We start from the raw sequence: 20,519 nt of genomic DNA, 5'->3' as shown, positions 1-20,519 counted from the left end.
TTTTTTCATTAAGGATTCGGGAATTGGAAAACGTGGAAGTCGCATGGAAGTTCCACGGAAATCCTTTTTCGATGGCATTAGAGGGGGAACGGTTTGATTACACGAGCGCACAAAATAATATGTCGGAAGGCCGAAAACGTTCATGGGCGCACAAAAGCAAAAGCACGCCGAGCCAGGTAGGTCAAACAGTCCCGATTAAAAAACAGAGAAAAAAACACAACTTTTCCTTCCTTCTGCAAGGATTTAAGTTCCCAATTCCATCCCAAACAAGCAGATTCCTGGCCTTCCCATTGGCCGGGGGCAGGTTCCAGTAACAGCTGGTGTGACATCACAGGCGTGGTCACCCCCCCCCCCCCCCCACCCTATCAGAGCTATAAAGAGCAGTATCTGGCCGGATTGGGAGCAGCTTAGGTAGATTAATGCGCTCGGACACTGAGACGTTTTGTTGTATAAAGGGCTCTGTAGATAAAACAATGTGTCACATTGCCGGTGCCCCAGGGTCTTTCAGCGAGCAGATGGGCCAGACCTTCTGAGCTGCCCCAGGACCAGAACCACGTTGACCCCCCCTGGATCCCCCTGCATGGGACTGCAGAGGCCTTGTGGCTTGTGTGTATTATACAGGGATTAGAGGTATTTATTGTTGATTTTTGATTTTTAAACCATTTTTTGGGGGCGGGATTCGTGGAAAGTAGAGAGGACTCCGAGTGCTGTGATCCGTGACCACTTGTTATCAGTCGGCCAATCAGATTCCAGCGCCGGCGGTTCCTGTTTCCTGGTGCACCTGACGCCCCGACGGTCAGGGACATCCGAAACTCTGGCCCCACCAGACTGCATCTCACAGGGGTTCTCAGAAGACCTTCCACCCCCAGTTCCTCACGCTCCTCAGAAGAAGACTCCGGAGAAGAATCCTGGGCCCAGAAGCTTCTCACGCCACTCAGAACATCTCAGCAACGTTTATGCTGCTGACTGACGCATATCGCTTCTGATAGGGAAAAACTATAGTAGTAGAAAGCATTTCGGGACCTTGTAGCTGCTGATCTCTGCAGGGGTCTCCAACCGCCATCAAAGAGACTTCACACACTCTCTCAGAAGATTGACTTCCCCCATAAACTTGTGAGTTCAGAACTTCTACAGCATTGCTGGTTTGGACTACAAATCCCAGCATGCCGCATTCCTTCTACATGAAAAAAGGTGAGGCTTCCTTCCATAAATTGATTGCTTCACGTTTAAAATTCAACACCTTCCTATCATTTTCTCAAGGGGAACAATTGTTTTGGCATGCATTAAAAGGACACATTGTTTAAGACACAACAAGTACAACATATTGTGGATACAGTGTGTACATGAAGTATGACAAGATTACAAAATAAGTGGCAAAAATATAGAGCATTATAAATACAAGTCTTTGTCATGATAAGGCTATAGAATACCAATCCAGAGAATTTGCTCAGCATTTGAATATAACGATGTTCGATTAATTATTCATTGCTCGGTTCAATTATTCATGGTTTTTCAAACTGTTTGATTGCCGCCTGAATTCTGAGACGATGATAAAATCATTTTGAGACTCTGAGACACTCAGACTCTGTACTCCGATAACATTTACGCAGGCAAATTCACCATAAACAGCAAGAAAACATCACTTCAGACCGGCAGTAACCGAGAGCAACAACGGGTAACAAAGAACTTGAGGTGAAGATTATGGTTAGGTTAGTGATTAGTGTTAAGTTTATGGTTAGGTTCGGGGTTAGGGTTACGTTTATGGTTAGGCTAGGGGTAATGGTTAAGTTTATGTTAAGGTGAGATGTGAGGGTTAGGTTTATGGCTAGGTTAGGGTTTAGTAAACGGTTAGTGGTTAGGGTTACGATTATGGTTAAATCACGGTTAACCTTTTGAAATACTATAATACCAGTAAAATCCTTCATGAGAATATCCGTTAGCGAGGAAAGAAAAATCTTAAACCGAAACTTTTAGATTTTCGTTCAATGCCACTGATTTACCACATTATTCTCAAACACAAGTTTTGGAGGTGAATGAGTGTCAACTCATTCACCTCCAGTCGTGTGTGGCCCGCTGCCGCCACCCGTGCAGCCCCCGACCTCCATAGCTCCAATGGAGGGTACTCTCTGCCGGCTGTACTGTCCATAGGTGTAGGGGTACACAAGGGGTACACCTCTGGGGGTCTATAGGAGGCAGCAGGCCACACACGACTGGAGGTGAACGACAACCTGGAATCCGTAATGTTCCGGCTTTTCATCGTTACCAAGGTTACTTCTTTCAGCAGAGTATTTTTTCTGAACGCAGAGCGCAGGAAGTTCCTGCCCTGAAAGCCCAGGTGAAAAAGTTACCGAAATGAATTCTCCACACATAATGAAGACTTTCTAAATCATTATATCCATAATGTCAATCAAGGTGTTTTCAAAAGAGGTTTGTACTTTTGGAGAGGTTCTGAATGAGGAGAAATGCCGTGCTCTGTCTGTGATTGCATAACTTGTGCTTGAGAATAATGTGGTAAATCAGTGGCATTGAACGAAATAATCTTTGGTCGTGTTAGGATTAATCAATAGGCTGCCGTTCAGACCTTGCTTTAAAAGCGGGCAGGAAAATATGAGCTGAGGTGGCCGCCTTTCGGACGCTCGTCATAACGTTACCGTGTCCTGCGTCACGAGACAAAGATAGGTGTAAGAAAGAAAGAAAGAAAAAGAGGAAGAGAGAAAAGAGAAAGAAATAAAGCGAGAAAGAGAAAGGAGAGTAAAGGCTTTGGCGGAAAAGTCTAAACAGAACGGGAAACAGAAAACAAAACCAGAAAAAGTCAAACTGTTTTCTGGAACGCCTCTAATGTGTACCATCAACGATACTACTAATACTGCTACTAAATACTGCTATTGCTACTACTAATAATACTAGAACTTATACTGCTACTACTGCTACTACTACTACTCGTACTAATACTAATATATTTAAGCTACTACTACCACTACCACTACTTTATACCACTACAACTAGGCTACTATTAAACTACTCCACTTCAACTAACTAATACAAATAATACAACTATAATTGGGAAAAAAAAACTAATGTTGGGACATAACATTATTGTTATTATTGTACTTATAATTAAAGTAACGATCACCATGTGACTCCACTTCTCAGTGACGGATAAGGACGCTTTTTTATAAGCGAGTAGCGATGACGTGGTAGACTCGCTTCCCACGAAAGGCCGAGCGGCTCACAGAGTAGATCAGCTGGTTTATTGAACAGATTTATAGATGATCCAACCAGAACTCCTTTGCATATATTGCTCCGATAAAACAGTCATAAAATCCGTTTTTATTTGACGACTGCGGTTTTGAAAGAACGCCACGACGATGAGGGAGGGGAGATTTGGTGAAGACGGTACCCAGGTTACCACGTGTAGCCTCCGCTCCGCTTGTCTTTCTCGTGAACAGACAGCGGTTGGAAGTTACAGTAAAAAATGATTTCAATAGAACAGAGCAGGGGAATCCGGTGCGCGCGTGCGTGTGTGTCTGTGTCCGTGTGCGTGTGCGTGTGCGTGTGTGTGTGTGGGTGCGTGTGCTTGCGTGAGAAAGAAAGAGGGACAGAGCGGAGGGAGAGAGAGAAAGGGAGACGGACAAAGGGGGAAGTGGGGGTGAGAGAGAGAGAGAGGCAGTCAGCGGTGGGAGAGAGAGATTTGCGCGCTAGCGAGCGTGCGTAAAAGTGTCGCCGTTTGCAAATTTTAAAAACGTATCACAACAGACGAGTGCGTAACATCTCACCTACGTTTAACATCATTCATCTGTTGATCTATGCAATAGACCAGCAAAGAAATATGACCCTCTTGTTTGCGGTCTGAATTGCCTTCCCCGTGCGGAATATTGACTCATCAGGCCTAAGAGACACATTACCCTCTCAACACCTGAGATGCTGAGCAACATTCTTCTGAATCACTTAACCCGGGAATCGGTTTCATACTCCCCGTCTTAACGGACATGTGTAAACATCGCAGCAGCTTGTGTGTGTGGATCGGTAAATAAGTCGCCGTACCGGCATCAGAACGTGCCGTCCGTGTGTTTATTAAAGCAACCGAGCCTTGATCCAGCAGATGGCAGAACGGCGGGGAGATGTTTGGGGAAGGAATGGAACATTCCAGCAGTTCTCTTCGGGCCGAATTCCTCTGGCCTTGGGAACCTCGGGTCGGTCTCCTCTCTGAGGAACCAGAACCAGAACTTCAGGGTCGGTCATCTCCTCTCTGAACCAGAACCTCGACCTGCTCTGGTCGGATGAGCGCTCTTCCACAGAAATATGCGTAAAACCCGAAAACGATCTCATAACATATCTAAATCTCACACACACACACACACACACACACACACACACACACACACACACACACACACACACACACACACACACACACGCAAGCGCGCGCACACGCACACGCACACACGCGCACACACACACCTACTTATTTATCACGATAATAGTGTGTAAATATACCTTGCATATGTGTAGATAAAGTTAGCAGTAAATAGATCACTTAATAAAGAGTTATATAGAGAAGAGAGCCAGGGAAGGCATTACATTGGAGGAATGATTCTTGCAGACAATGCAGCCTTCATAACGGTAATAAAAGAGGAAACCTATTCTTATCCCCCCCACGGTTGAATTGTGAGAGGCAGGGGCCGAAAACAACGATTCTGGCCGTCAGAAATACCAGAAAACGTGCATTTAACGGATATTAAAATGTACACTTTACACAATTGTAATGTTTTTTTTTCGCAAATAAAAGACAAAAATATAAGATAAAAACGAAACACAGAATAGTGATTCAGCACCCTATTCTGATCAATACAGAGAGCTGTATTGATTACGGTTCGAATATGCTCAGATATTGGAGCCGTGTAATCGATAGGCTGGCTTACAGCAGCAGAGGCGCGACGGAGAACGGGTTAACGCAGAGCGATGGAGTAGAAAGAGTGTGTGGAGAAGGGGTCTAAAAGCAGCCCTAACAGCGCTATCTGTTTGGTGTTTCAGCCGCTTGCATCAGACCTCTCCGAGCACAACTCCACGCACTCACATCTTTGCTGACAATGAACGCTGAAGTTGGCAGAAATTTGGTGCTGTGAAAAAAAAAGAGACAAAAGTGTGCAGTTTATAGAAAAGGAGGAGAGAGTGAGGCAACGTCCGGGCCCAGGGCTTTTGTCAGTGGGCATCAGGCACACCAATGACCCGCCGTGGCGTGCACGCAGCGGTAGAGGCGCGCTCCACAGAGGCTGCACGCGGCAGCACAGAGCGGGCTCGTGAGGCGAGGGATCGCGGTTACCAGCTGCAGACGGGCTCCCAACATGTCACTTAACCTCCACTTTAACTCCACGTTACAGGGTACAGAATGGCTTCAACCTAAACCCTGATTCGTTACGTTTAGTGAAACAATCAATATATATATTTTCAACGTAGGCTATAGTAGTCCCATAGGACATAAATAATAGGTAATAACCGTCGAATATAATATATATATGTCTATACTCTGCGTGTCTCTATTACATTGTGTCATTCACGTAGGCGCCTCTCTCTCTCTCTCTCTCTCTCTCTCTCTCTCTCTCTCTCTCTCTCTCTCTCTCTCTCTCTCTCTCTCTCTCTCTCTCTCTCTCTCTCTCTCTCTCTCTCTCTCTCTCTCTCCATCCCTTTTGTAAGTGGGTCATTTATTTCCCTGCTAAGAATCGGTTGCACACAAACTTTGCCAAGGGTTCGCGGTAATTACCCGCGCGCTCCGTGGCGGGGCTCGGCGGGGGGTCGCGGTAAATTACGCATCGTGTTCCAAACTACGGCGGCGTGCATTATGCATCACTAACCCCCGAGTGGCTGGGATTTAGAGTTGACTCCGCGCTTTGTTTTTGGGGAGCCTCGTGTTTTTAGGGGCTGCTGACTCGGAGGTCGCCAGTAAAGCGGTGGCGTTCTGGGACCCGATTACCCACCGGGTTCACACCTTGTGGTGGAGGAGACTTCCGGTACGCGCGTTTAAGTGGAAAGGATGTAGTATTAAATAAAGTTAAACATTAAATAGAGTAAAACAAAAAATAAAAGTGAGGAAGGGAGAAAAGCAAGTTCTTTGGAAGGATGGTTAGGTCTCCGTCGCCTTTATACATTCATCAAACTTTCGATTATTATTCAGCTGTAGGCTCTATATCATTCAAGTGTGTGTTTGGTATCAGTCACCGAATCATTACAGCAATAGAAACCCAAGCCTAACGAGTCATTACAGTTCACAAACGATCAACCGTCAAATTACCACTTCAAGAAAGTGCTGAGAAATCTAGACAGAGCCCTGTGTAAAAATAGACCAGGTATTTTATACGTCTGTCCCCATCCTGTTCATCATCGCCGGAACAAACGTCGGTGCGCACGTTTGCACATGCACCCGAACACCCACACACACAGAGCTAAGAGGGGAAATACAGAGGTGCTATCGGAGGAAGTGGTGTGCGTGTGTGTGTGTGTGTGTGTGTGTGTGTGTGTGTGTGTGTGTGTGTGTGTGTGTGTGTGTGTGTGTGTGTGTGCGTGTCCGTCTGACTGTCTTTCTGTGGAAAGATCTGTATGGCTGTGTGTGTGTGTGTGTGTGTGTGTGTGTGTGTGTGTGTGTGTGTGTGTGTGTGTGTGTGTGTGTGTGTGTGTGTGTGTGTGTGTGTGTGTGTTGGAGGGGTGTTTGTGGTGTGGTGTCCGTGTGTGTGATGTTTGTGTGTGTTTCCGTCTGTCTGTGGAAAGGCCTGTATGGCATTATCACGTTATAAACATATCAATATACAATGAAGTGTAAACAGTCTATCAGGTGGAGATCTAGAGTATGCACATATTGAATGACATTTCATATATTAAGTGTGTAAAATACATCAGCGTGAAACTAGATGGATCTCAACTCACATTTCATTTTACTACATCCTTTTACATGACGGCAATTCCTCTTTAAACATTAAAAGGTCATTGTCACTTTTTGCGAGGGCAAGTTTCCATGAATATTTGGAATGGATTCAACGTATTCCAGATCCATATCACTAAACGGGGAGCAGACATTTGTACCAAACACGTGTTGTGTATTTTTAAGGTCAGGGTTTTTCTTTGGTTTGAGGTCAGTGTGAGGAAGAGTGTTTATGAAACTAGCGGTAATATCCTTGCTGTGTAAATAGGAACTGATTACTAGGGGGGTCGATATCTGAATGACTACCTATCTGTTCCTATTATATGGTTACAATAGAGGTTTCTCAAGTACACGTCTAGAATCTAGAGCTTTTTCATTCGCAGATAAAAAACACTGTCCTCTAGAACTTCTGTGCTGCAATCAGATGCAGGCCCATACATCACATCAGATCATATTATGTGGTAGCCTATCGTTTAAAACATAAAGCTATAATAAAAAATTAAAACAATAATTTCCTTGGATGACAAGAGGTCCTGCTTGCATAGATAGATGCACATAAACCAAAAATATATAAGATACATTTTATATATAAACCATACAACTTTATTAATCCCAGGAGGGAAATTCAGGTTGGAAATTAACACTTTGTCAACTGTACAGTCAGTAATAATATCCACTAATAATAGTAGTAATACTAACTACACAACAGCAAATGAGATTGTACAGTTAGATTTAAGGGAAGTCAAAATCAACAGTTCTGTTTGTCGAGGAAATATGATGGCTACGAAAACAATCAGCCCCAAACGTCCCATCACGTAATACAGCTACTATGTTCAAGAAAAGTATGTAATAAAGTTGTTATTGTTATTCCACACTTCGAACTGGTTCATCATGGTAAACGCATTCTTTGCTTTAGACTCTAGAGCATGTTAATACTAATGTTACTTAGTAACATAGTATTACTTATTATATAAAACTGCAGAGGACGTTGTCATTACATGAAATAGTCAGAAATAAAACATCCACAACCCAACGCAATAGGGGAGGATGAGACACAATAAGTCTTCACACACTGCAGGCCAGCAGGCCAAATCAACTAAACGGAAATCGGTAGTCCTGTTTGACCCATAAAATGAAGAAAACATGAATGATCTTCTCTTACAATAAGTCCGTGACGAGGCCCGGGTGAAATAGTCCAAATGTCTACCTGCAATCTATTGTACAACATTCAAATATCTGTAGAAAAATAAAAGCTCTTAGAATAAGTGAGAGTGCTCCGATGCGGAGGAGATCCCGGCTATGAACATGTGGTGAGGTGTAACGATGTTATGGTGTCTGCCTCGGTGCGTTTGGACGGGGAGGAGAGCCCTGACGGACAACACGTTTATGTCACGGAATATGAATCGGTTCTGAGAATTCTGGAGGGCTGGGCTTTAAAAGGACGGGGGATTGTTCGATCCCAGGGTCCGAACGTACTGACCAACCACGTCTCCGTATTGACATGTTGGGCGGTGCTCATCTCCGTTCCCAACCAACTGCCGATTGGCTGTAGCGTTGCGAGGCCGCGCCCACCGTACGCCCGGACCCTGGGCCCCGAGCGACGCCCACTTTGAGGGACTTGTGTAAGTAGCAAGCCTGCGCCGTCGCCTGGACTCTACCAAACGTAGGGGTGCGCTGTAACTATTTCGCCGATAACAGTGTCAAAACTAAACTGCCACAACTCAAACTCGGTCGTGTCATCCACACCATAGCCGTCACCAAACCACACGCGGCTGGTATATAAACAAACACCGACGCGACGCAGCGGTCGTGGCATTCGCGGTGGTGGAAAAACCGTCTCTCCCCCCCCCTGCCGTGGACAAAGTGGTACGGTCCCGGGCTCAAATTCCGAGAATTGAGCTGCTCTGATTCTTAGAACTGGGCTTCTTAGAAGTGGTGATGCAAGAAGTTTCTAGGAAAGCGCTACCAGGTGACTTTAAATTTCTTTTTTTTTCTCCAGGTGACATTTACAATTTTCCCATTTTCCAGTCTTAACCCGCTTTCTCCTCGCTCTCGGATATAAATGTTATGTTTTTATTTTAGACATTTACAGACGCTGTTGTCCTGCAATAACGTGGCGTGTGTGTGTGTACGTGTGTGCGTGTTTGTGATGTGTGTGTGCCAACACACAAACATCCACTCACCAGGGGGAGAGAGGACCAAGGGGGCGATGGGAGAGTGTGAGTGGTGGTGTGTTTGTGTGCGTCTTGACAGCGGGGCAGATTAGGCACCACAGACCCGTGCTGAATGACATGCATTTTAAAACGAACAGCGCTGTGTGTGTGTTTGAACGGGTCTCAGCCTCAACGCGATAATATGCTAGAACACACAGGGGGGAGAGAGAGGTTATCGGGATGTGAGGGGGTGAGAGTTCTGGGGGTCTCCCTCTGAGCTGTCCGCGGGACCCCGACGCGTGGCCCCGTCCGAACGCGGGCTCGGTAGATCAAACGCGCCAAACGCGTTTGATCTACACAGCCCGCGTTCGGACGTGATACAGTGTGGGACAACGCAGTTGTTGCGTTATTGTTGCGTATATCATTCCTGTGTATTGGGAGAATTATTGTTGTGGTGGGGTCGTGCGGGAGGGAAGCGTTGTCGATCCACGATGATGTTGTTATGTCAAAACGTCCACTTATCCGTGATGGGTGTGAAGGGCTGACGGTGTGATACTCAACACGCTGTTGGTAGTTGATATCGTGATGTAGGGGTACAGGAATGTTCCCCTCGCGCTCGGAGGAGGACGGCGTGTTTGTGAGGTGTAAAGTTGTGTGTGGAGTGTGTGCGGGCATGGTGTTAAGAGTTGTGGGCGACATGTGTGTTCGCTACTTGTTTCCCCAGCAGACTTCTCGGTGTAATAATTGAAAACATGCGTTTTGAATTGGTGGTGTGGTGCACGTTGCACGGGCTGTTCGCGGGCTGGGTGGGAGTAAGGGTGGAGGTTCGGGTGGGGGTTCGGGTGCCGCTGCAGCTGGAACTTTATTTTCGGGCGTGTCGAGTCCCCGAGGTTTTGGCAGCGAGTTGTTAATATTTCCCAGGCCGATATAAATCATCTTCAGTGTGGAATCAACACAATGTTAATGGAGCCTTTCGGGCTCATGCTGTCGTTTTAGGAATTTCGTTACATAATAGTAGATGTTATGATGGGATTTTATTGTAGGCCTATTGGGTGTAATTGGGAGGCCTTATAATAATGATAATAATATTAATAATAATAGTGATAATGAAAGTTATTTTCAGTTGCAGTTTTTTTAAAATTATTTGTTAGGTTCTTGTTTTGTTAAAATAACCTAAAAGGAACTTGTGTTTCAGTCTGTTTAAATGTGAGAAGCTGGGGTATGTTGTGGTTTTGAAAGTGAAATGCAAGTCTTGTGACTTTCTCGTGCCGTTGACTTTCGCTGTATAATGAGATTTTATTTACATAATGGATTTCAATTACTTCCCGAGAATGTGAAGAGTTGAGCTGAGATTTTACAGTCACTCACAGGCCTTTTAAAACCCAGAAAATGCATTTTGTGGTTATTGTTATAAGGGATACAAATATTAAATTCACTCAAAAACCCGTAAATTAATCTACCATACATTTGTTAAAACGAAGACTATTACCTGCACTTCACCTATGTGTTGTTACTAAAAGTATTTCTGTAGCCTAATTTGTCTTTTGTAAACGCGTTAAAGTACAGTGACAGTTGAAAGCGGCTGAAGGCGTCACCGTGAGAGCGGTGTGTTCTGGTTATTACCTCAAAGCGTCTAGACGCTGTTTATGTAATAAATGGCGCCGCCTTCTGGGCTAGGCACGGCAAGCCACCCAGAGAAAAATAATAATAATACAAAAAATAAATATGGAACGCATTCTTGACTCCCAGATCAAGATATAGTTGACCATACAGCCCTCTAAAAAAAACGTCCAGACTGACCACCACAACAACAACAACAGCAACAACAGCGTTGTGCGGTGTCGTTCCGTCCGCAGAGTTCGACAGGATGGCGTGCGGCGCCACCGACAGCTGCATCCAGTTCACCCGCCACGCCAGCGACGTGCTGCTGAACCTCAACCGGCTGCGCAGCCGCGACATCCTCACCGACGTGACCATCCTGGTCAGCCGCCAGCAGTTCCGCGCACACAAGACCGTCCTCATGGCCTGCAGGTGGGTGCCCCCTGTCCCCCCCTCTCCTCGGGGCCCCCCAGACCCTCTCTAGACGTCTGGGGGGGGGCCTCCCCGAACCCCTCAAAGGTCTGCCCTCCCTGTGTTCCCCCGAGGACTCTGACCAGGGGAGTCACTTTAGAGAGGTGTTGGGTCCGAGGTCACCCGGTGCGGACGCAAGCGTCTGATAATGACTGACTTGTAAAGGTGTCGTTCTCTTGTCTGATTGGGTGTGTGTGTCCTACATCAGACGTTTACACCGTGCCACATTTCGTCATTGTACATGATGTTTTGTCGGCACAATTCAGTGCAGAAGTTTTTCTGTGACTTTCAAGATTTTTTCGCAGCAGATTACCAATAGCATGAAATTAAAAATATGCAGTCCTCCCCTTCTCTGTAGTTGTGCTTGTCCTGTACGGGGCTCTTACTTTGACAGCGTTGTGTTCGTTTCCTCTCCCTGTACTGTGTGGGTTGGACGACGGTATATAAAACCAGAGCCGGGCGCAGAGCCTAACCCTCTACTCTCCTCTCCCCACAGCGGGCTGTTCTACACCATCTTCACCGACGCTCACAAGGGCAACCTGAACGCCATCAGCCTGGACCCCAAGGTGGACCCCGAGGGCTTCAGCATCCTGCTGGACTTCATGTACACGTCCCGCCTCACGCTCCGGGACAACCTGCTGCTGGCCACCATGAACACCGCCATCTACCTGCAGATGGAGCACGTGGTCGACACCTGCCACCGCTTCATCAAGTCCAGGTGAGGCTCACACCCAGGGTACCGCCCGAGCACCCGGGTATGACCCGCTGAGAACCCGGGTACGACCCACTGAGGTCTCTGGTTCTCCTGGGTACGACCCACTGACAACCCGGGTACGACCGGGTACGACCCACTGAGAACCCGGGTACAACCCGCTGAGAACCCGGGTACAACCCGCTGAGAACCCGGGTACGACCCACTGAGCTCTCTGGTTCTCCTGGGTACGACCCGCTGAGAACACGGGTACTACCCACTGACTCCCGACACCTTCATTGCCGGAACCGTAGACCTGAAGGGCTCTGGTCGGTTAGTGCTCTAGTGCTTACAGAGCGGTCGCCGGCCAAACCTGGAGGGTTTGCGGTTCGAGTCCCAGTCTGCTTCATAGCAGTGTGGCCTCGGAGAACCGGGGTTTCAAACGTGGGTGACAGCAGCCACGGCCGTAGAGCCGAGCGTGTGTTTCAGCACCGGGAAGGATGCGTATGCAAACACCCCGGCTAGCTAGTCCTTGAGCGAAGGCATCGGTGAGGGATGAGTGATTCATGACTCCGTCAAGGCAGGAGTAGGCAGACGGCATTCCTGCTTTGGCCACTCACATCTGTACGATAGCCGGGGGAAGATTCCACGGAACGCTGGGAATATCAGCCCGTGGTTGCGTGGGTACTCCTGTACCGACTTGTTGAGTGAGACCTGATGTCTCTGGGTTTGCTTCTGAGGGAGTTTAGTGCTTGAGGAAATCAGTCGGCAAGGAGTAGGATCCTCTTCTGTGCCATGGTGAAGTCGTCCCCTTACTGTAGAAACGACGTCACAACCGAGCTCGAGAACCCGATTAACCCACGTTGGAGTTTGTGATTTGTTTGCTTTTGATTGTTATCGTATAATTGACCTATCACAACCTATTTATGATTGCTTTCTAATCGTAAATAGTTTTATAGCAAACAGTGGAACTTTTATTCCCAGACGTGGCGATAAGGTTTCTTCAATCCGGAACGTATTCTTCTAAAACATAATAAATCCTTAAGTCGTCGGCCTGGGTTCTAAACGTGCGTTCCTCCCTCCCCGGTTGCCGTAGCGACGCGGCGTTGAAGCTGCCCCGGGACGAGTTCCTGGTGAGCCCGCTGGTCCTGCCGCCGGACGTCCACGCCTTCCGGCCCCACGACGTGGTCCCCGACGGCCTGCACGGCCGCGGCGTGGGCGCCTACCGCGACGCCCGACCCTACGCCTCCACCGTGTTCGGAGGGGTGGGGGTCCCCGGCGGGCCCTACCACCACCACCCGCACCACCCGCACCACCCGCACCACCCCCACCACCACCTCTACAGCCAGTTCCCCGCGCCCGGCTTCCCCTTCCCGCTCTGCAAGCTCAGCGACGCCAAGAACGCCTTCGCCGCCGCCGCCGACCTCTCCAAGAGCGCCCTGCACCACAAGCTCCTCCCCCCGCCCGCGCCCGGGTCACACGACCCCACGGCCGGGGCGGGGGCGCGAGGGGGAGGGGGGGCCGAGTACGGCCGCCAGCTGGGCGGGACCGGCGGCGGCGGCGGCTTCTCCGGCGTCCTCCACGGCGCCGTGTACGGCCGCGAGGCGCCCCGGGAAGAGGAGCCCAGGAAGGAGGGCCGGGACGGGCCGAGCCCCGCCTTGGGCCTGGGGGCCCGCAAGAGGGGGTTCCCCGGCCTGGGGGCCGAGCAGCAGCAGAAGGAGCAGAAGGAGGCGTCCCGGGAGCAGCGGGAGGAGGAGGTGCACGCGTACCCCTCCCTGGGCCCGGCGGGCGCGGGCCGGAAGGTCCTGATGAGCAGCCCCCAGAGCCCGCTGAAGTCCGACTGCCAGCCCAACTCGCCCACCGAGTCCAGCAGCAGCCGCAAGGCCGGCCTGGCCCACCAGGGGGCGGCGCCGGCCCCGGGGGGCGGGGCCCCGGACCCCAAGGCGCGCAACTGGAAGAAGTACAAGTTCATCGTCCTGAACCAGAGCGCCAAGGAGGAGGTGGAGGAGGAGGGGGGCGTGGAGGGGGGGGCGGGCTCCGCGGGCCGCTGCTCCTCCCCCCCGCCGCCCCGGCTGGAGGTGTCCCCGTACCGCCACCGCCACCCGGCCGACGGCCCCGCGCCCGACCCCCACCCCCTGCACCCCTCCGGGGGGGCGGGGCTGAAGAAGGGGGAGGCCGGCGGGGAGGTGCTGTCGCCTCAGAGCAGCCGGCTCAACAGCATCATCAACAGGTGAGCGGGCCGGTCAGACGGGTTCTGTTCTGACCCGGGGGGGGGGGGCTCGATATTTCTAGTAACACAATAATAACACTCGGGTTGTGTTATTATTGTGTTGTTAGAAACATGAATGGAGTTATCTTGGTCCTCATCTAATGTGTGGACTTGACTTGAGTTCACTAGCAGTTTGGTCCCACACACACACAGACACACACACACACACACACACACACAGGCAGAATCACAAGCAAGCACACACACACGCTCGCACACACACACCAGCAAACCTACACGAAGACACGGACAGGCAGATACGCACACACACTCACAGGCAAACATACAAACACACACACACACACACACACACACACACACACACACACACACACACACACACACACACACACACACACACACACACACACACACACACACACACACACACACACACACACACACACACACACACACATTCTAGACAGAGTAAAACTAAGAGCTCAACTTGTTCTCACTAGCAAAGCTTTCCACTTCCTGATATCCATACGAGCCCCCCCCCCCTCCCCCTCCTCCCCCCCTCCTCCCCCCCCTCCTCTTCTATAGTGTGTTCTATATCCTGTATACGTCTGCTGCCATACATCTGGAACCAGCAGCTGCTCCCCCAGATCCCAGTCTGAACGGGAGCGCTTGTTTCCTCCTCCCGCAGGGCCCAGAGGGGCGGGGACAGTCACGCGCCTCCCCCCCACTTCCTCAGCCACCTGAACTGCTCCACCTGCGGGACCCCGTCCCCCCAGCACCCGGCTGACGGAGGCCCCAACACCGCCACCTCCGCCGGGGAGCTCCACTCGGAGTACTCCGACTCCAGCTGCGGTGAGCACCGGGTTACCGTGGCGATGACGGGGGGCCGGGGGAGGGGGGGGGGGGGTAGAGGGTGAAGGATGGGATTTCTACGATGTCCCTTAAGTGTTGCTAATTGTTTTACATTTAATATTTTTTTTATTATTTCGTATTTTTTTCACCAAATCTTCCAATCTGACTGCAAACTTTTTTTTTTGATATTCTGTGGCATTACTTTTTTTTTCTTTCTGTTTAATGTCTTTAAGATACAATTTGATTCAACGTTGTTTTGTTTTTTTTCACTAGCATTATTTTTTTTATTAAAAAAATTGTTTAGTTATTTTGTAACACAAGACTCTATTTAGTAATAGAGTCTCATAACATGTATTTAATGGAAATAATTCACCTGAAGTAATTATAACCCAAAAAAATTGATGTACCATTATGTGGCAATGAACGGTTCTCTAACTTGCACGGGTTCCCTTCGCTCCACAGAGAACGGGGCGTTCTTCTGCAGCGAGTGCGACTCGCGCTTCGCGGAGGACGACGCTCTGAAGCAGCACATGCTGCAGCTGCACAGCGACAAGCCCTACAAGTGTGACCGCTGCCAGGCCGCCTTCCGCTACAAGGGCAACCTGGCCAGCCACAAGACCGTCCACACAGGTACGTCCCTGACCGTAACCCCCTGGCCTCTGACCTTCGACCCCCTGACCCCTGAGACAGACATGTATCGCATGTTTTCAATCAGTCAGTGAGGGCTTAACAAGGGAAACAGAGAACGAGTTTGAAATTCCGTTCAGTGGTGGATTCTTCTGAAAGCCTGTGCTCATTGGTTGTTTCTCTGGCTGTCTGTGCTCATTGGTTGTTTCTCTGGCTGTCTGTGCTCATTGGTTGTTTCTCTGGCTGTCTGTGCTCATTGGTTGTTTCTCTGGCTGTCTGTGCTCATTGGTTGTTTCTCTGGCTGTCTGTGCTCATTGATTGTTTCTCTGGCTGTCTGTGCTCATTGGTTGTTTCTCTGGCTGTCTGTGCTCATTGGTTGTTTCTCTGGCTGTCTGTGCTCATTGGTTCCTCCTGTTTGTCCCGCAGGTGAGAAGCCGTACAGGTGTAATATATGCGGTGCTCAGTTCAACCGGCCGGCCAACCTCAAGACGCACACACGGATCCACTCCGGAGAGAAGCCGTACAAGTGTGAGACGTGCGGAGCGCGCTTCGTCCAGGTGAGCCTCGGAACCATAACATCAGTATTAACTAGCTTATAACAGCACTATTAACACGCTTATAACCAGACATAACATCAGTATTAACACGCTTATAACATCACTATTAACACACTTATAACCAGACATAACATCAGTGTTATCAAGCTTATAACATCACTTTTAACTAGCTTATAACCAGACTTAACATCCCTATTAACAAGCTTATAACCAGACATACAATCACTATTAACAATCTTATAGACATGTTTAATACCAGACTTAACATCACTTTCAAATATTTTTTTGCAAAAAGTGCAATGTAAACTCCGTCCATTTCGTTGTCTCATCTCTTTTATGCTCTAATAAAATAAAAAATAAATATAATTTTTACAATCAAAATAATTTTACCTTTCTGCATTGACGACATGCCACATTTGCGACTGCAAAGTGATACCTCGGTTATTTTTAAACTAGTTGGCTTCTACACTTCAGATGCGCTTTGAGAAGAAAACCACAGAAATCTTTGAGCAAAGAAACAGGAAATTGTCGAGGTCCGGATGTTCACAGGTTAGCGTCGTTAGAGCCTCCTGCCATAACTTCTGCCTGCTCTACACCAAACGATAACCCGGACAATTGACACAGATCCTTCTGAAATGATTCATCTTTTTTTTTTTATTCTTCCGACTGACCTGTGCTTAAAGTCTGCGATGAACAAAGAGCATTCATCTTCACGATTTGATGGACGAAGGGGTGTTGCTTTCATCAACCGCTTCCACGGTAACCGCGGTAACCACGGTGGCAGCCGTGTGATGTGTGGCTGACTCACGCCGTCACTGACTCACTCCTTGTCTCCCAGGTGGCCCACCTTCGCGCCCACGTGCTTATCCACACCGGGGAGAAGCCCTACCCCTGTGAGATCTGTGGCACGCGCTTCAGACACCTGCAGACGCTAAAGAGTCACCTCCGCATCCACACCGGGGAGAAGCCCTACCATGTAAGACACGCACACACACACACACACACACACACACACACACACACACACACACACACACACACACACACACACACACACACACACACACACACACACACACACACACACACACACACACACACACACACACACGAGAAGCCCTTCGATCTGAGAGAGAGACACACATAAACGTGTCTCCTTTCCGAATAAATGCATGGGATTATTTAATTTTTTTTTTTCTTACATTTCATTTAATTTTAAATCTCTTGTCTCTATTCATTGTTTTACTTTTAAACAATATTTCCTAAAAAAATAATAGATTTACCGCACATTTTCTTTTTGTCTAGTCTCTATATTTACAATTGTTAAGTTATTTATATTTTCTATTTTTACATTGAGGTCATTTAGCAGACGCTTTTATCCAAAACGTACAATAAATAAATTTTTCCGAAATACAAACCATATACCATATACAGTATACACCGTAATCAGGGCACACTTTCAATGAGAGCGCTGCTTCTCAGTTTCAGTTTCCCCAGCTGCTGGTTTGATTCGCCTTCAAAATAAAAGCCCGACGAATAACCGCCAGTGTGTTTCCGTCGTGTCTCCTCTGCAGTGTGAGAAATGCAACTTGCACTTCCGCCACAAGAGCCAGCTGCGTCTGCACCTCCGGCAGAAGCACGGCGCCATCACCAACACCAAGATCCAGTACCGCCTGTCCTCCATGGACCCGCCCACGCCCCTGCTCAGCCCCGCCTGCTGAGCCCCCGACCAGGGCCCCTGGGCCACGGTACCGGGCCCCAGAGCGGCCTGCTGAGCCACCGTACCGGGGCCCCCAGACCCAGGACCACGGAGCCACGGTACCGAGCGCCCCGGGGCCGCCGTAGCGAGCCCTCGGACCCTGGCCCCCGGAGCCCTCGGACCCTGGCCCCCGGAGCCCTCGGACCCTGGCCCCCGGAGCCCTCGGACCCTGGCCCCCGGAGCCACTGGACCGGGCCCCACAGACCCACTCAGCCCGGTACCACGCTGCCACAACCCCAAGACCAAGGCATTTAAAGACTTGTGACCGCGTACAATCACCCAGAACGGTAGTGCCACACTGTGTTCATTCAGAGAGAGAGAGAGAGAGAGAGAGAGGGAGAGAGACAATACTGGCGTAGGAAGCGCCATTCTAAACGGGTTTATACACACGGGCGTCGAGGCTCCAGTCCTTTGTATCCGTCGGGATGCGAACGCCGACTGCACTTCCGGGCTTTGAGTACGCAGTTTGAAAGATTAATTTTGGTGCGAAGAATGGAATGTATACAACGTCCATTTTGTTTCTTTTTGTTGTTGGTTTTTTCATTTTTGAAAACGAAAACAAATATTTTGTATCAAAGAATTTTACTTTTCTGAAAGTATTAAAAAAACTGAAATTTCAATCGAGGGGGGCGGCACGTATATTTTAAAGATAAATCCGAAGTTTGTGGCTGTATAAAAGGTGTGTGAATATTCTTGGTACGGCCCGTCCCCCACCCCCGCCCTTCGGTGGGTTTGGACTCACCCTGAGACATATCAGAAGGGGGACGATATGATAGTGCATGTGGCGTTACTACTGCTGCCAAACTCCATGACCTGCCCGTTACACGCTGTGACATCTGTAATTATTCTGAACATGACGTCGTGGATTCTCTGCTGGCGGAGAACACGAAATCCTCTCTGTTTTGTGTTTTGGTTTTTATTGTTCGGATATGAATTTCAAGGTACGGGCTTCTATATCTATATATCTATATAAATATATGGATATGTATTTATATATACGACCACAGACATATTATGCTTCATAAATGTAATTTGTATAGATGTTAATTTTTTTCGTCATTTATAAAGTGAAGGTTTACAGTTTATGTTCCCTGTTGTACAATCTACAATAAAGTGTGTGTGAATGTCATGGTTTGATTTATGCGTCACGCCGTTTAGCTGCGAATTCCTCTTCAGCTGCACCTGTTATTTTGGTCCGTTGGTCTCAGTTTGACCAGATTTGGATCCATTCAACATGAGAATAGGAAACATTCTTGTGTTTGCGTAGCAAAACTTCAAATTAATGTCTCAACATTTAACTTGAAGGGCTGTAGAATTGTGAAATATAAAATTAAGTGGTTGGTATAGTTTGCCTACAAAATATATTTGAATCCTTTTCTATCGTAACTTTGTGAGGGTTTACGATCCAGATAGCTTGGGGGAGTGGCACAAATCTGACTAGAGCGCCGGCCCGTGACATGGTAATGCGGCACTGTAATTTCGCTGTATTTCCTTACACACCAATCACTAGCCTATGCTGCCCTCTGCTGGTCAACAGAAGGACCATGCAGCCACAATCTTAACAAGAAACGTTCTTATCGTTTTAAGGCATGGTTTCTCAACGGGGGCGTTCGCACAACCTAGGGGGGCGCTGGGAATATGATTCCATTTTTTGGGGGGGGATTTTAAACTTTCATTGTTTTTATTTTTTTGGGGTGAAAAAATAGGCTACCTGAAATAAATAGCGTATTTTCATTTATTGGATTCTAACCCCTCTACCGTCTCTTTACTTTTTACTGTCTATGCGCAGTGGAACAGTGATAATACAGCGCGGTTCGGTCCTGCACACGCCCGGACTCCCGTTACATCAGCTCTCGTCATCTCTATAGTTACGCTGATAAACATAACCCAAGTTCGGTAGTTAACAGTTCAATAACCAACACAACACAATCAAACATGGCCAACAGCAAGAAAAAAATATCAAATTTAGTTTCATAGCCCGTTTTCCTCCTTCCTCTTGCTGTAGTTCAGTTCCAGCTGCTCTGAGCATAGTCTCCACGAAAAGACCGTTGCATTTCGAATACAAAATATATAGGCCTACTTAGGCCTGTGCGCGCGATCTGATTTCGCGGTGCCCGTGGTACCCTGGCCATTCATTCATTCGTTCACGGGGCACGGCGGGAGTCGCGGGAGTCGCCGCGGTACCCCAGGTCACGGTGCCCGGGCCGCAGGGTGCCGCGGCCGGGGCACGACGAGAGATGTTCAATCCAACCATTTATTTATTTATTTATATATATATATAAATAAATAACCCCCCCCCGCCCCCCCCCAGAAGTTTAATTGGATTTATTACAATGATGGAAAGTGCTGTTAGCCAATCAGAGGTGAGACATTTGCATGTCATGAATATTTTTATATATTTTGCACCAAAACCGACTCAGAGGGCATTCATTGCTATATAGTGACCAACGCAAAATCAATGAAAAACGATGCATTGACAACTTTAAGCAAGTGTGAGTGGGTATTTTCTGTATCATGGAGCACACTTGTTGTGGTACTGTGGAGTAATACTGCAGACTTTACTCACAACTTTAAATAACTGGAGGGAATAAAAGAGATCCATCTTTTTTTTCCGAACAGAGCATGAGGTCGAACCAGGATCGGTAAACCATGTAGTTTGATAGTTGA

General features: G+C 48.3%; 1 protein-coding gene across 2 annotated transcripts; it reads left to right on the top strand.

Moving 5' to 3' along the window:
* Positions 1 to 388: 388 nt before the first annotated feature.
* Positions 389 to 18,981, top strand: bcl6aa (BCL6A transcription repressor a). 2 transcript variants are annotated; one of them, XM_060066572.1, is made up of 9 exons: positions 389 to 1,191; positions 10,923 to 11,097; positions 11,633 to 11,854; positions 12,924 to 14,057; positions 14,746 to 14,909; positions 15,372 to 15,539; positions 15,963 to 16,093; positions 16,932 to 17,069; positions 17,668 to 18,981. In XM_060066572.1, exons 1-9 carry the CDS (start codon positions 1,164 to 1,166, stop codon positions 17,812 to 17,814), a joined length of 2,307 nt encoding a protein of 768 aa, XP_059922555.1. In that variant the 5' UTR covers positions 389 to 1,163; the 3' UTR covers positions 17,815 to 18,981. The 2 variants fall into 2 exon arrangements, with proteins under 2 accessions (XP_059922555.1, XP_059922554.1); XM_060066571.1 differs by lacking the exon at positions 389 to 1,191 and adding an exon at positions 8,579 to 8,882.
* The last annotated feature ends 1,538 nt before the right edge of the window (positions 18,982 to 20,519 follow it).

The sequence above is a fragment of the Gadus macrocephalus genome, chromosome 12, assembly GCF_031168955.1.
Source record: "Gadus macrocephalus chromosome 12, ASM3116895v1".
Lineage (NCBI taxonomy): Eukaryota > Metazoa > Chordata > Actinopteri > Gadiformes > Gadidae > Gadus > Gadus macrocephalus.
This window is presented reverse-complemented; position numbering and strand designations above follow the sequence as displayed.